The 14,731-nt window shown below is 52.9% G+C and overlaps 1 protein-coding gene across 1 annotated transcript in view; it reads left to right on the plus strand.

Annotated features, from left to right (window-relative positions):
* DNAH7 (dynein axonemal heavy chain 7) overlaps window positions 1-14,731 on the plus strand; it is a 197,201-nt gene that overhangs the window by 180,628 nt on the left and 1,842 nt on the right. The window contains exons 59-64 of the mRNA XM_060177540.1: window positions 890-1,075; window positions 1,506-1,643; window positions 2,408-2,638; window positions 6,968-7,120; window positions 9,653-9,830; window positions 12,332-12,435. Coding sequence (XP_060033523.1) covers window positions 890-1,075; window positions 1,506-1,643; window positions 2,408-2,638; window positions 6,968-7,120; window positions 9,653-9,830; window positions 12,332-12,435 — 990 coding nt within the window. The remainder of the gene's footprint in view (window positions 1-889; window positions 1,076-1,505; window positions 1,644-2,407; window positions 2,639-6,967; window positions 7,121-9,652; window positions 9,831-12,331; window positions 12,436-14,731) is intronic.

The raw sequence follows: 14,731 nt of genomic DNA on the forward strand, positions 1-14,731 counted from the left end.
CCAACACCTGGCCTCCCCCCCTTTAAATTTTTTCATAGAGACAAAAGAGCAGGAGATAGGGAGGGAGGAGGGAGACACCTGCCTCTCGGCCCCACTGCTGTGACGCAATCATACAGGTGGGCATGTGTGGTGAAGTGAAGTGTGCCGGGCTTTCTGACAGAACTCAGGGCCTGTGAACACAGGGCGGATGCTCTAGTGGGGCTGTGTGTTAGCTGTGTGCCGGGCTTTCTGACAGAACTAAGGGCACGTGAACACAGGGCGGATGCTCTAGTGGGGCTGCGTGTTAGCTGTGTGCCGGGCTTTCTGACAGAACTCAGGGCCTGTGAACACAGGGCGGATCCTCTAGTGGGGCTGTGTGTTAGCTGTGTGCCGGGCTTTCTGACAGAACTAAGGGCATGTGAAGCACCGTGCGGATCTTAAACTGCCTAAAATTAAAACCTGCAGCTTTTTTTTTTACTAGAAATGTATAAAACATTGCTACATCGAGCTTCCATAAACTAACACCATGAAAGCAAAAGACAAATGAATTCTCGAGGAACAGCTAAAATTTGTCTGACCGATCCAGTGTTTTTTTTTCCCTATTATTCTTTTACCTTTATCAGTTTTGTTAGGACAGAGAGAAATTGAGAGGGAAGAGCAATAGAGAGAGAGGTAGAGAGAGAGGGATGGGGTGGGAGAGGAGGAAGAGGGAGAGAGAGAGAGAGAGAGGGAGAGAGAGGGAGGGAGAGAGAGGGAGAGGGAGAGAAAGAGAGGGAGAGGGAGAGAGAGGTAGAGAGAGAGGGACAGAGAGAAAGAGGGAGAGAGAGGGAGAGAGAGAGGGAGATGGAGTTTGAGTCCAGGAGAGCCTGTGAGCCCGCCGGGTGTGGTGCCCCCGCCCCTGCGCCCCCAGGAGCTGCCCTACGACGCCCTGCGCTACATGACCGGCGAGTGCAACTACGGCGGCCGCGTGACGGACGACTGGGACCGGCGGACGCTGCGTAGCATCCTCAACAAGTTCTTCAACGCCGAGCTGGTGCAGAACCCCGACTACAAGTTCGACTCGAGCGGCCTCTACTTCGCCCCTCCGCCCGGCGACGTGAGTACCCCTGGCCACCTGCTCGCGGCCCCGTCCCGGCGGCCCTGACGCCGAACAGCTGTTGATTCTGTAGGGTGAAAGCGACAGAGGAGCCGCACGGTCACGGCGGTCGGCCCTGCAGCCCTGCCCTTTCTCTGGACGTGTGGCCCGGAGGGTCCCCTGCCGTGCGCACAAGGCCCAGCAGCCAGCAGCCAGCAGCCAGCAGGCCCCGCACCACCTGGCTGCGGCGCGGCCTCCCTCCCGCCTCGCTCCCACCGAAGGGGCCCTTGTTTTTCTCGCTCAGTTGTCCTCTGTCTTTCTACTTATTGATTCTAACTGTGAGCCAGGTGGACAGAAAAGGGAGCCTTCCACGCCCGGCCGTGTCGGTCCGCTCCAGAGGGACGGCTCCCCCGGGCAGAGGGCGGCCCTGACCCAGTGTCCGTCTCTGCAGCACAAAAGCTACATCGAGTACACCAAGACCCTGCCGCTGACGCCGGCGCCCGAGATCTTCGGGATGAACGCCAACGCCGACATCACCAAGGACCAGTCGGAGACCCAGCTGCTGTTTGACAATATCCTGCTCACACAGGTGTGCGGTCGCTGCCGGCCAGTGTCCCGCAGATGTCAGAGGTCGTCCTCTGGACGGAAGCCCCTGTCCCCCTGCCCCTCCTCCCCCTCTCCCCGATGAGCAGCGTCCAGATTATATATTAGGCCCCTTCTTAGTGGGAGAATTCCAGAGATGCTCGGGCACCAGTTTAATGCCAGAATCCACGTAGAATCTTGTCCGTTTCATTTCTTACATTCCAGGAAGGTGTCAGTGACATCATTGACGCAAATACTAGATAACGAAATCTGGCCCTTTCTCTGTGTGTGTGTGTTTTTTTTTTTGCCATTTTTTATCAATGTAAAATTGCTCTTTCAGAAAGCTTGCTTTGATCGCCTGCCTTTTCTCAGCACCTCTCCTTGGTCCTCCTGGTTCAAGGAGGAAACTCTGAGACAGGTTTTCCCGTCAAGCTCGCGTCTCCTGGGCCTGACTCTGATTCCCTGCTCGCTTGGCCGCCTCTTCCCCACAGCGTCTCCTCCTGTCTCACCGAGGGGCTCGCTGGCCAACCTGGCCGCTTCCTCCTGGCCGCTCCGGCCTCTAAATGTCAGCCGTGGTTCTGTCTCCCCTCCAGTGACCGTCCGCAGCTGGGTCCCCACCTCATGGCCGTTGTCGGTGCTTGAGCGCCTCTTGTGTGGAGGTGCCATACAGACAGCCTGCCTGATAGAAGCCACAAGCCACCGCCGTTCCGTATTCCCAGCTCTCCTAGGACCCTAACAAGGACTGTGGATTAAAGTCTCAACTCTTTCTAGTCTCGTTCAGCAGAAGCCGGCGCCAAATCTTCGGATGAAGTGGTCAGCGAGGTTGCTGGTGACATCTTGGGGAAGCTTCCCAACAACTTTGACATAGAGTCTGCGATGAGGAGGTACCCCACCACTTACACCCAGAGCATGAACACGGTGCTCGTCCAGGAGATGGGGCGGTTCAACAAGCTGCTGCAGACCATCAGAGAGTCCTGCGTCCACATCCAAAAAGCAATCAAGGTGAGGTGCTAGACAGTCCTGCGTCCACATCCAAAAAGCAATCAAGGTGAGGTGCTAGACAGTCCTGCGTCCGCATCCAAAATGCAATCAAGGTGGGGGTGCTAGAGAGTCCTGCGTCCACATCCAAAAAGCAATCAAGGTGAGGTGCTAGAGAGTCCTGTGTCCACATCCAAAAAGCAATCAAGGTGGGGGTGCTAGAGAGTCCTGTGTCCACATCCAAAAAGCAATCAAGGTGGGGGTGCTAGAGAGTCCTGCGTCCACATCCAAAATGCAATCAAGGTGGGGGGGGGGTTCTAGACAGTCCTGTGTCCACATCCAAAATGCAATCAAGGTGGGGGGGGGTGCTAGACAGTCCTGCGTCCACATCCAAAATGCAATCAAGGTAGGGGTGCTAGAGAGTCCTGCGTCCACATCCAAAAAGCAATCAAGGTGGGGGTGCTAGAGAGTCCTGCGTCCACATCCAAAAGGGAATCAAGGTGGGGGGGGGTTCTAGACAGTCCTGCGTCCACATCCAAAAAGCAATCAAGGTGGGGGGGTGCTAGAGAGTCCTGCGTCCACATCCAAAATGCAATCAAGGTAGGGGTGCTAGAGAGTCCTGTGTCCACATCCAAAAAGCAATCAAGGTGGGGGTGCTAGAGAGTCCTGCGTCCACATCCAAAAGGGAATCAAGGTGGGGGGGGGGTTCTAGACAGTCCTGCGTCCACATCCAAAAAGCAATCTAGGTGGGGGGGTGCTAGAGAGTCCTGCGTCCACATCCAAAATGCAATCAAGGTAGGGGTGCTAGAGAGTCCTGCGTCCACATCCAAAAAGCAATCAAGGTGGGGGTGCTAGAGAGTCCTGCGTCCACATCCAAAAGGGAATCAAGGTGGGGGGGGGGGGTTCTAGACAGTCCTGCGTCCACATCCAAAAAGCAATCAAGGTGGGGGGGGTGCTAGACAGTCCTGCGTCCACATCCAAATGCAATCAAGGTGGGGCGGGGGGGGGGGGCTAGAATGAAGCCATCGGGTCAGATGCCTCCGACGTTTACTGTTAATATTCACGGGCACAGAGTCTGTGCAATTCTGTTCTTGGTTATGGAGATGAAAGAGAGAAAGGAAGGGAGGAAGAAAGGAAAGAAAGAGGAAAAGAGAGGAGGGAGGTAGAGAGGAAGGAAGGGAGGGAGGGAGGGAGGGGTGGGTGGTGGCGCACCTGGTTTAGCACACACAGCACTGGACACAGGACCTGCTCAAGGATCCGGGTTCCCACCTGCAAGGTGAAGCAGGGCTGCAGGTGTCTCTGTCTGTCTGTCTGTCCCTCTCTCTATCTCCTCCTGCCCTGTCCATTTCTCTCTGTCTTTATTCAATAATAAACATTTTAAAGGTCTTAAACTTTATTCTGTAGCTTGAAGGTAAAGAGAAGCCATTAGGGAATTTGCAGCAAGGACATGAAATGCTGTGCGTTACACTTTTAAAGTTCACTCTGGCCAGTGGAGAAAGGGTTGCAGAGAGAGAAGTGTTCCATCCACACAAGGCTAAGGCCGAGGCTTGACCAGAGGAGGCCGGCCCCACCGCGCAAAGCGCTTGGCTGTGAGCTGTCTTGGGAAGAGGAGCCTGCACTGATGGTGAACAGGGACAGAGGGAGGTGCCCTCTAGGCAAGGGGAGGAGCTGAGGAAGGGGCAGCTCTCGGGGAGGCAAAAGCACCTCGTTCTGATGGTGTTCCTTCTGAAATGCCGGTCTTTTTTTTTTTTAATAATTATTTATTTACTTCCTTTTGTGGCCCTTGTTGTTTTACTGTTGTAGTTATTATTGTTGTTATTGATGTCGTCGTTGTTAGGACCGAGAGAAATGGAGAGAGGAGGGGAAGACAGAGAGGGGGAGAGAAAGACAGACACCTGCAGACCTGCTCCACCGCCTGTGAAGCGACTCCCCTGCAGGTGGGGAGCCGGGGGCTCGAACGGGATCCTTAAGCCTGTCCCTACGCTTCGCGACACCTGCGCTTAACCCGCTGCGCCACCTCCGACTCCCTGAATTGCTGGTCTTTCCGCGGAGAGCCTGAGCTGGCTGCTGGTGTTGGCTCTGGTGCTCAAGGAGGAAGCCAGGATGGGCCGACTGTCCGTCCTCACATGCCAGCCCCCCTGAGAAGTGGAGCCGCTTCCTCCTCTGAGAGGCCTACCCATCTGAACCACGTTCACTTTCCCCCAGCCCTGCTCAGCTCTGGCTGATGGTGGTGCGGGGACGGAGCCTGGGACTGTGGAGCCTCCTGCAGACCATCCTGCTGTCATGTAATTGCCCGTCCCCGCCTCCATGTCTCCTTGGTGTGGAGAAGGAAATTCTTGCCATTTGAAAGCCCTGACTTAGGGCGGTCTTTGTGAGCAATATGAATTCATGAATCACGTTCCTGTCTTTTCTCAACATCTCACTGAAAGGGACCAAGGGACCTAATTTCAAAAAGTCTCACCACACCATTTACCGCATGCATCAGACCTAGTCGTTCTTAAACATGCTAGCTGGAAAGACAAAAAGATCCGCTATACAAACTACCATTTTCTTCAAAGAAAAAAGACAAAACTACTCCTTTTATCTACATAAAAGATATAAATCCCTACAGTAAACTTAACAAAAGGATATGTTGGGGGCCAGGTGATGGCGCACCTGGTTAGGCACACACATGACAGGGCACAAGGACTCAGGTTTAAGCCCCTGGTCCCCACCTTCAGGGCGAAGCTTCACAAGCAGTGGAACAGGTCTGCAGGTGTCTGTCTCATCCCTTCAATTTCTCAGTCTCTATCCAATAGTAAATAAGAATATTAAAAAAAAAAAAAAGAATCTGGTGACCCTGTATTTACAAAATGGCCTGGGGACTAAGGAGGTGTCTTAGCAGTAGAGCCTGTGTCTTGTGTATTGGAAGCCTGACTTCCGCCCGTGGCAGCACATAAAAACAAGAGGACACGGGAGGCGGGCTGTAGCGCAGCGGGTTAAGCGCAGGTGGCGCAGAGCGCAAGGACCGGCATAAGGATCCCGGTTCGAACCCCGGCTCCCCACTTGCAGGGGAGTCGCTTCCCAGGCGGTGAAGCAGGTCTGCAGGTGTCTGTCTTTCTCTCCCCCTCTCTGTCTTCCCCTCCTCTCTCCATTTCTCTCTGTCCTGTCCAACAACAACAATAATAACTACAACAATAAAACAAGGGCAACAAAAGGGATTAAATAAATAAATAAATATTAAAAAGAAACGAGGACAAAGCCAAACAGCGAGCGGGATTCTCGAGATGGAGGGTGGCGCTCTGCCCCCTCTCTCCTGGGTCTGATAAAAAGCACTTCACTTACCCTAATGTTCCTAGGCATGCGACTGGCAAACACATGCCACGCACAGGCGTGCGCCATACATGTACGCACGGACACGCCCGTCCACAGGTGTGTGTGAGGTGGCAGAGGGCTGGGGCTGACCGTGTTCCTGGGCCCACATCCCGGTACCACATGGAAGCACGTCACTGTTCAAGACTCATAGGGACATTCGTGAATATGGTGTGAAGAAAACCACGCAGCCGCTCTCAGATTCACCATAAACTAAAGTGTGGTCATTCAGGCCACGGGCCCAGCAGGAGGCTGGAGGCAAAAATTTTAAAAAAGGTGGAGCACCCAGTCAAGCACATACAGTACTAAGCGCAAGGACCGGTGCAAGGATCCCGGTTCGAGCCCCCGGCTTCCCACCTGCAGGGGAGTGGCTTCACAGGCAGTAAAGTAGGTCTGCAGGTGTCTGTCTTTCTCTCCCCCTCTCTGTCTTCCCCTCCTCTCTCCATTTCTCTCTGTCCTACCCAGTAAAATGGAAAAAATGGCCAGCAGGAGCAGTGGATTCATAATGCCAGCACTGAGCCCCAGCAATAACCCTGGAGGCAAAAAAAAAAAAAGGAAAAAAGGACAAGGATTTTTAAAGACATCAAAGTTTGAGCATCTGTCCGTCAGTAATTCAAAATGGCATAGGATCAGCTGGATGCAGGTAACATACAGGGTGTTTAAATTTTTCAAAGAGGTTTATATTTCTGTTTTTCCTCATCCTTTCAGGGGTCAGAAACTATTAGTTAGTTGCGTGTTTATATGACAGACAAGTGAAGTCAAACTTAGCTTGTGATTTAGTAATTGGTAAGTAGTCAGGATTAGAATTCTCCATTGAAATTTGATTAGGTACAATTTTTAGCGTAGAGCCCAAGGCTTATGTGGAAAGTCACCTCTCCTGCCCGCTTTGGCTCAGTTTCACAGCTGAACCGTGAGAGTCATAGACTACGTTATCACGAAGGCCTCTGCGTGGGGCAGCCCCTCTCTGGCTCTGTCCTGCTGACTGACGCTGCTGTGCTCTAGGGGCTGGTCGTGATGTCCACAGAACTCGAGGAAGTTGTTGGCAGTATTCTCAATGTCAAGATCCCAGTCATGTGGATGGGCAAATCTTACCCAAGCCTTAAACCCCTCGGGAGTTACGTGAACGACTTCCTCGCGAGGCTCAAGTTCTTACAGGTGAGCTTCTCCGAGCGCCCGCACACTAAGTCCCGTTTCTGCCTCACTCTTTCACGAGCACACCTAATGCGGTGAAGCTTGCTGCCTCATTTCCGTGTGCGTCCCGGGTAAGGTGAGCAGTGCTCAGTGCTGCATGCCATTTCTAGAACTGATGTCGCTCTGGCAGACTGCTGATAGCCACGAGAAGTAGAGCCCGGGAATGTCTCTGGGAGCAGGTTTCCTGCTGAGTGAAGTGAGAGAGAGAGAGACACCTGCAGCCCTGCTTCACTTGTGGAGCTGCCCCTGCAGGTGGGGACCAGGGCCTTGAACGTGGAGCCTTGTGCACTTAACCAGGTAAGCCGCCACCTGGCCCCAAAGTGAGGATTTAAGTCAGTGGTACCCAAAGAATGAAAACAACCCTTTATATAGGCTGACTTCTTTCCTCCCTTCTTTCTTTCCTTCCTTCCTTCCTTCCTTCCTCCCTCTTTTCTTTCTTTTTATCTTTCTTTTTTTTTTTTTTTTTGTCACCTGGGTTATGACTGGGGCTTGGTACAGGCACCATGAATAATCCACTGCTCCTGGAGGCTTTTTTTTTCTCTTTTCTCTCTCTCTCTTTTTTTTTTTTTACTTTTCTTATTTGATAGGACAGAGAGAAATTGAGAGGGGGGAGAGAGAAGGGAGAGAGACCCCTGCAGACCTGCTTCACCACCTGTGAAGCACCCCGCCCCCCCTGCAGGTGGGGTGTGGGGCTCGAACCCCAGTCTTTGAGCTTAGCACTGTGTGTGCTTAACCAGGGGCGCCACCGGCCGAGCCCTGTGCTGGCTCCCCACTAACACACATCCCTAGATCACTTCTTAGAAGCAGCACCGTCTCCGTGGGCGGCATTCGTGTGGGTCCGGAGACCAGGACACTGCTGCCTGGGCTCAGACAATCGTGCTGGTGGCGCTCAGCAGCCCGCAGCCGCCTTAGCCGTGCTCAGTATGGGACACTATGTCACGCCATAAATACCCGCTTACTAACTCCCTAGTGTTACCACTGTACTTTTCCTTTTGTGGTTTCCTGCTTCATTTGAAAGGACAGAGAGAAATGGTGTGGGGAGAGGGAGAGAGACAGGTAAGCACACCTGCAGATCTGCCTCACTGCAATGGTGTGGGGAGCCGGGTTCAAGCCTGGACCCTGGAGCCTGCTCATGTGTGCGCTCAGCCAGGTGTGCCACTGCCAGGCCCCTAAAAGCTTGCTTTTAAAATGCTTAGTAAGTGTGGTCATTTTCTTTACTTTTTCCCCCCAGAGCACAGCTCAGCTCTGGCTTATGGTGGTGAAGGGGGTCGAACCTGGGACTTTGGAGTCTCACGCTTGAGTCTCTTTGCATGACCACTATGCTATCTCCCCATCCCTTCTCTCCTTTTCTCTCTTGGTCTTTCTTATATTCTTTATCTCTCTTTCTTATATTCCTTCTCCCTCTCCCTCCCGTTTTGAGCAGAGGAGAGCGCTGCTCAGCTCTGGCTTATGGGCTGATGGTGATGGGGGATTGAACCTATGAGCCTGGCGCCTCAGGCAGGAGAGTCTGCATAACAATCATGCTCCTTACCTGCACTGATCTTCATTCCTTCCACTCTGCTGGCTCCTTACAAATCTACTTCATTTCTGTGCATTAGCTCTCACTGCGCGTAGCGTCTCCTGACAGAGTCCCTGAGTGCCTGTGAAGCTGGCAGCTGCATCACACACACTGATGCCTAAGCTGGAGCAAAGGGCATGACCGCGAAATCAGAATCTTCTCTGCACTTTGCCTGCTTGAGGCTTTTGGAGATGTGGTTTGTTCGTCCTCAGAGTTGAGTTTAGAGTCCGTCCCTCAGGCATTTGCTGATGAAATAATGCTTTTTTATGGATTTTTTCTTTTTTCATTTATTTCCTTTTGTTGCCCTAAAATAATGCTTTAAGTTGTTATTTCTTTCACACTGGTTTACATTATCATGCTATTTGATAAGTATAGTCACACCGTTAGGGAAAAATCCAAAAGACTGGAGCCCAGGTGGGTCAAGGGGAAAGGAGTCTTTTTTATTCATGCGGATCAAGATTTCAGATCACTTTGAGAACTCTGGCCTAGACCCAAGTTAAGTTTCAGTTTTTATCCTGACGAGATAGACAACTAAGGACAAAATGTGGCAGAAGCCCTGTCTAGCCGCCAACACTGCCAGGCACATTTCCTGTTCTGTAGAAAGCGTGTCTTGGCCCTCTGCTCATGAAGGTCAGCCCCCGTTCTCCATTTTCACTGGCTGACCTGCCGCAGCTGAGTCTGCACGTCCTGCCTCTCTCCACCTTCTCAGCCCTTCTGTTCTGTCTTCTGCTCTGAGTTGGGCCTTCTACAGACACACCGCATCTTACTATAAGCACATATTAGAAGCACACCCTAGGGTCGGGACCTCTGGAGACTCAGCATCCACACCCTGTGTGTGTGACCCAGCCCCCGTCTGGGGAGAGATGCTTGCGGACAGATCTTCTTAAGCGGCGCGTGTGGAGGCCGGAGACTCACCTGTGCTCTGACATCCATCACAGCAATGGTACGAGACCGGCCCTCCTCCGGTCTTCTGGCTTTCCGGATTCTTCTTCACACAAGCCTTTCTGACGGGGGCCCAGCAGAACTATGCCCGGAAATACACCATCCCCATTGACCTTCTGGGGTTTGACTATGAAGTGATGGACGACAAAGAGTACAAGAGCGCTCCGGAGGACGGTGAGTGCCAGGGCGGGATAAAGGAGCGCTGGACGAGAATCCATTCGTGTTTTTCTTAATTTTTTTATTTAAATTTTTTTTATTGATTTAAAAAAGGAAACATTGACTAAACCATAGGATTAGAGGGGTACAACTCCACACAGTTCCCACCACCAGAGCTCCGCATCCCATCCCCTCCCCTGACAGCTTTCCTATTCTTTATCCCTCTGGGAGCATGGACCCAGGGTCATTGTGGGATGCAGAAGGTGGGAGGTCTGGCTTCTGTAATTGCTTCCCCGCTGAACATGGGTGGTGTTTACTTTTATTATTTTATTTAATTTTTGTCTTTATTTACTGGGCAGAGACAGCCAGAAATTGAAAAGGTAAGGGGAGATGCAGAGGGAGAAAGAGAGACACCTGCTTCACCATGTGCAAAGCTTTCCCCCTGCGGGTGGGGACTGAGGGCTTGAACCTGGGCCCTTGTGCACTGCAACATGCTCTACCAGGCGCAACACATCCCAGCCCCCCATGTCAACTTTTATAAGTTCGACCATCCCGTGTGTAACTGAGCCTCAGACTGTTGAGGGGAAAAGCCTGTGGTCTGACAGAAAACAAGGTAAGTTGGTAAGGGCAATGACGAGGCTTGAAGCATGTATGTCCACTGTGTTACTTTGTTTTTGCGAATTTGAAACAGAAAAGCACCAGTGTGGTCGTCAGATTTGAAACATGTATATAGTCAGCTATGATCTGTAACTGAGCCCCTGGCTACCTCTTTACTGCAGCTTGTGAATAGGGATGCTATTCCTGTGCAGAGTCTATTATCTTTAAAATGCTGCAGGTTCCTGAACTGTCCCAGTGAGGTTGCCTGTAGGTAAGTGATGTCAGAGTGCTCTGCTCGATACTGCCAAGACAGCTCTGCCTCTTTATTCACTTCTGGGCAGCCCCGGCTCACTGTGAGGCCGGCCGTGCTGAGGATGAGCGCCCATCCATCCGGGCTTAGCTTCTTGCTTCTTATTTTATGCGGGTGTTCTACTTCTTAAAACCCCTACTTTGCATGGAAATTGTTGAGTGTCGATGTCACTATTAAACCTTCACTGAAAATTCAAACCAAGAGGGCTGGGTGGTAGCGCAGTGGGTTAAGCGCAGGTGGCACAAGGGCAGGCGTAGGGATCCTGGTTTGAGCACCCGGCTCCCCACCTGCAGGGGAGTCGCTTCACAGGCAGTGAAGCAGGTCTGCAGGTGTCTGTCTTTCTCTCCCCCTCTCTGCTCTCTGTCTTCCCCTCCTCTCTCCATTTCTCTCTGTCCTGTCCAACAACAACGATATCAACAACAACAACAATAATAAACACAACAATGATAAAACAACAAGGTCAACAAAAAGGGGGGGGGGAAGCCTGCAAGCCAGGCCTTTCTGTTACTCGGTCTTTGTTTTCACTCAGTTAATTGCCAAAAAGAAATAACATTGTAGGGGCCGGTTAAGCACAAGGACAGGCGCAAGGATCCTGGTTCGAGCCCCCGGCTTCCCACCTGCAGGGGGGTCACTCCACAGGTGGTGAAGCAGGTCTGCAGGTGCCTTTCTCTCCTCCTACCTTCCCACCTCTCTCGATTTCTCAGTCCTACCCAATACAACGGAGAAGGAATAGCCACCAGAAGCAGTGGTTCGTAGTACCAGCAGTGAGCCCCAGTGGTAACTCCGGGGGCAAAAAGAAGCAAGTCTTATGCACCCACGTGCTGTGTTGCTCAGCAGTTGGCGTGTGGCATGACGTTCTGGAAGGGGCGCATCCTTCCTCTCCCCGCAGACTGGCAGACTGTAGAGAGGACTGTCCTGAGCACGGCCTAGAGGCTGGGGAGGAGCCCTGTTCACACGCCCCCGGTAGCCCTCAGACTCCTGTAACTACGTTAGCAACTTTTCTTGCCAGATTCTTGAGCTTGGACATTTTTTTAAATTCTTTTTTTATATTTATTTATTGTCCCTTTTGTTGCCCTTGTTAACATTGTTATGGTTATTGATGTCATTGTTGTTGGATAGGACAGAGAGAAATGGAGAGAGGAGGGGAAGACAAAAGGGGAGAGAAAGACAGACACCTGCAGACCTGCTTCACCGCCTGTGAAGCGACTCCCCTGCAGGTGGGGAGCTGGGGGCTTGAACCGGGATCCTTACACTGGTCCTTGAGTTTGGCACCACGTCCACTGCGCCACCGCCCGACTCCCAGAGCTTGGACATCTTGACCACTGGCCAAGTAAAGACAGATCTGACTGGATTCACACAGAGTGGTGACTTGGCACAGACGGCCCTTCAAGTCCTGCTTCCTCCCACGCCCGGTGCCTCTGCTGGTTGCTTCATTGAGGCAGCAAACACAAGCTTCTCGACATGTGGATGTCAAGACAAAGTGCTTGGAACATGCTTTGCTCACAACTCACCTTCGACTACTTTCCACATAGAACTCACTTCTAAAAAGTCCCCCATTTTTTAGTCAAGATGTGTATTTAGCTGTGCACTGACCTGCTGCTTTTATGCCTAGGTGTCTTCATCCATGGATTATTCCTAGATGGAGCTTCCTGGAACAGAAAGATCAAGAAACTTGCCGAGTCGTATCCCAAAATTCTGTACGATACGGTGCCTGTGGTTAGTATTTTCTCCTGATATTCACACAGGGGCGGCGAGGGGAGTGTGTTAATCTCACACACTCACACACACACTCTCATACACACACACACACTCACACACTCACACATACACACTCTCTATACACACAAATTCTCTAACACTCACACACACACACACTCACACATACACACTCTCTCATACACACATATTCTCTAACACTCACACACACACACTCATACACACACACACACATTCTCACACACACTCACACATACACACTCTCTCATACACACACATTCTCTAACACTCACACACACACTCATACACACACACTCATACACACACACACACTCACACATACACTCTCTCATACACACACATTCTCTAACTCACACACACACACACACACTCACACACACACTCATACACACACACACTCTCACACACACTCACACACACACTCTCATACACACACACACTCACACACTCACACATACACTCTCTCATACACACACATTCTCTAACACTCACACACACACATTCTCACACACACACACACACACACACTCTCATACACACACACACTCACACACACACACTCACACACACACACTCTCATACACACACACACACACACACACACACACACTCACACACGTTATTCCCAGGAGTCATGATTTCTGAAGTAGTTGCAGCATTTACTTGGTGACCAGCCACTAGTCCTGAGGAGAAAATGCAGTGCGGGCATCACTGCAGGGCCTGACTGCGCCCCTGCTCATGCCGCCTTGCTTCTGTCCGTGAGACCCTCCTGCTGCATGGCGCTGAAAGCTGCAGCGCCGGCCTGTGCCGTACAGGACCTGCCCAGCCTCCTGCTGAAAGGACAGAGGCAGAGAGAAATGGAGGGGGACAGACACCCACAGCCCTGCTTCACCGCTCCTGAAGCTTCCCCCCTGCAGGCAGGGGCCAAGGGCTTGAACCCGGGTCCTCGTGCCACTGCAATGCATGTGCTCGACCAGGTGTGCCACCGCCCACCCCCCGAACAGAACCGGATGAGGAGTCCGGGTAGCATGCACACCGCATCACGCCTGCGGCCAAGGCGGCGTCTGACACCGCGAGGAAACCCAGCGATGTCTCTCTTTTTATTTCTCGATTACTTTGCCTCCAGGGTTACTGTTGGGCTGCACTAGGAATCCACCGGCCCCAGCAGCCATGTTCTTCCCCTTCCATTTCATTGGATAGAGATGGAGAGAAGTCGAGAGGAGAGAGGGAGAGAGCCTGACAGACACCGGAGCCCTGCTTCACCACTCACAAAGCTTTCCCCCTGCAGGCGGGGACCAGGGGCTTGAACCCGGGTCCTCGTGTGCTGTGACGCGTGCGCTCAGCCAGTGCGCCACCACCCGGCCCCATTAGTTTTGAGAGCTGGATAAGGGCAGGTGGCAGCCTGTGTGATGCTCACCTCTCCTCTAGCTGGGCCGGAGGGAGGTCTCACTGCCTGAACGTCAGTGCAAAGTGGTCTTGTCGCCACAGGGTGCCTGGTATCTGGTATCGCAGGGGCCGCTAAGAGGCGTAAACTGAGTCCACACCTTATTTATTTATTTCTTCTTTCTCCTTCCTTCCTTCCTTCCTTCCTTCCTTCCTTCCTTCCTTCCTTCCTTCCTTCCGGACACCCGCAGTGCTATCTCCCCAGTGCAGAGCTTCGCCCCAGGGTGGGGCCTGGGGCTGGGACCAGGCAACATCTGCTCCTTTGAGAAGACGAGCGAGTGGGGGACAGTGCGGCAATACAGCCTGTCACTGCCGCGGAGGGGACAAGCCGGACAGCGAGGGCTCAGCCAGGCAGCCTGCGAAGACCCCGCCAGAGCACCAGAGCCGCAGAGCCCAGAGCCCCAGAGCCCCAGAGACCAGAGCCCCAGAGACACAGAGCCCCAGAGACCCTGATCCCCAGAGACCCTGAGCCGCAGAGCCCAGAGCCCCAGAGACCCTGATCCCCAGAGACCAGAGCCCCAGAGACCCTGATCCCCAGAGCCCCAAAGACCCTGATCCTCAGGGACCCTGATCCCCAGAGACCCTGATCCCCAGAGCCCGAGACCCTGATCCCCAGAGCCCCAGAGACCCTGATCCTCAGAGACCCTGATCCCCAAAGCCCCAGAGACCCAGAGACCCAGATCCCCAGAGACCCTGATCCCCAGAGCCCCTGAGCCCCAGAGCCCAGAGCCCCAGAGCCGGCAGTGGGCGGGTGGCAGGCGGCCAGGTGCGAGGTCCCAGTCAGTCAGCAGTGTGCCTGACAGGAGCTGCAAGGCGTGAGCGGCTCCACTGG

This window comes from Erinaceus europaeus, chromosome 18, assembly GCF_950295315.1.
Source record: "Erinaceus europaeus chromosome 18, mEriEur2.1, whole genome shotgun sequence".
Classification (NCBI taxonomy): domain Eukaryota; kingdom Metazoa; phylum Chordata; class Mammalia; order Eulipotyphla; family Erinaceidae; genus Erinaceus; species Erinaceus europaeus.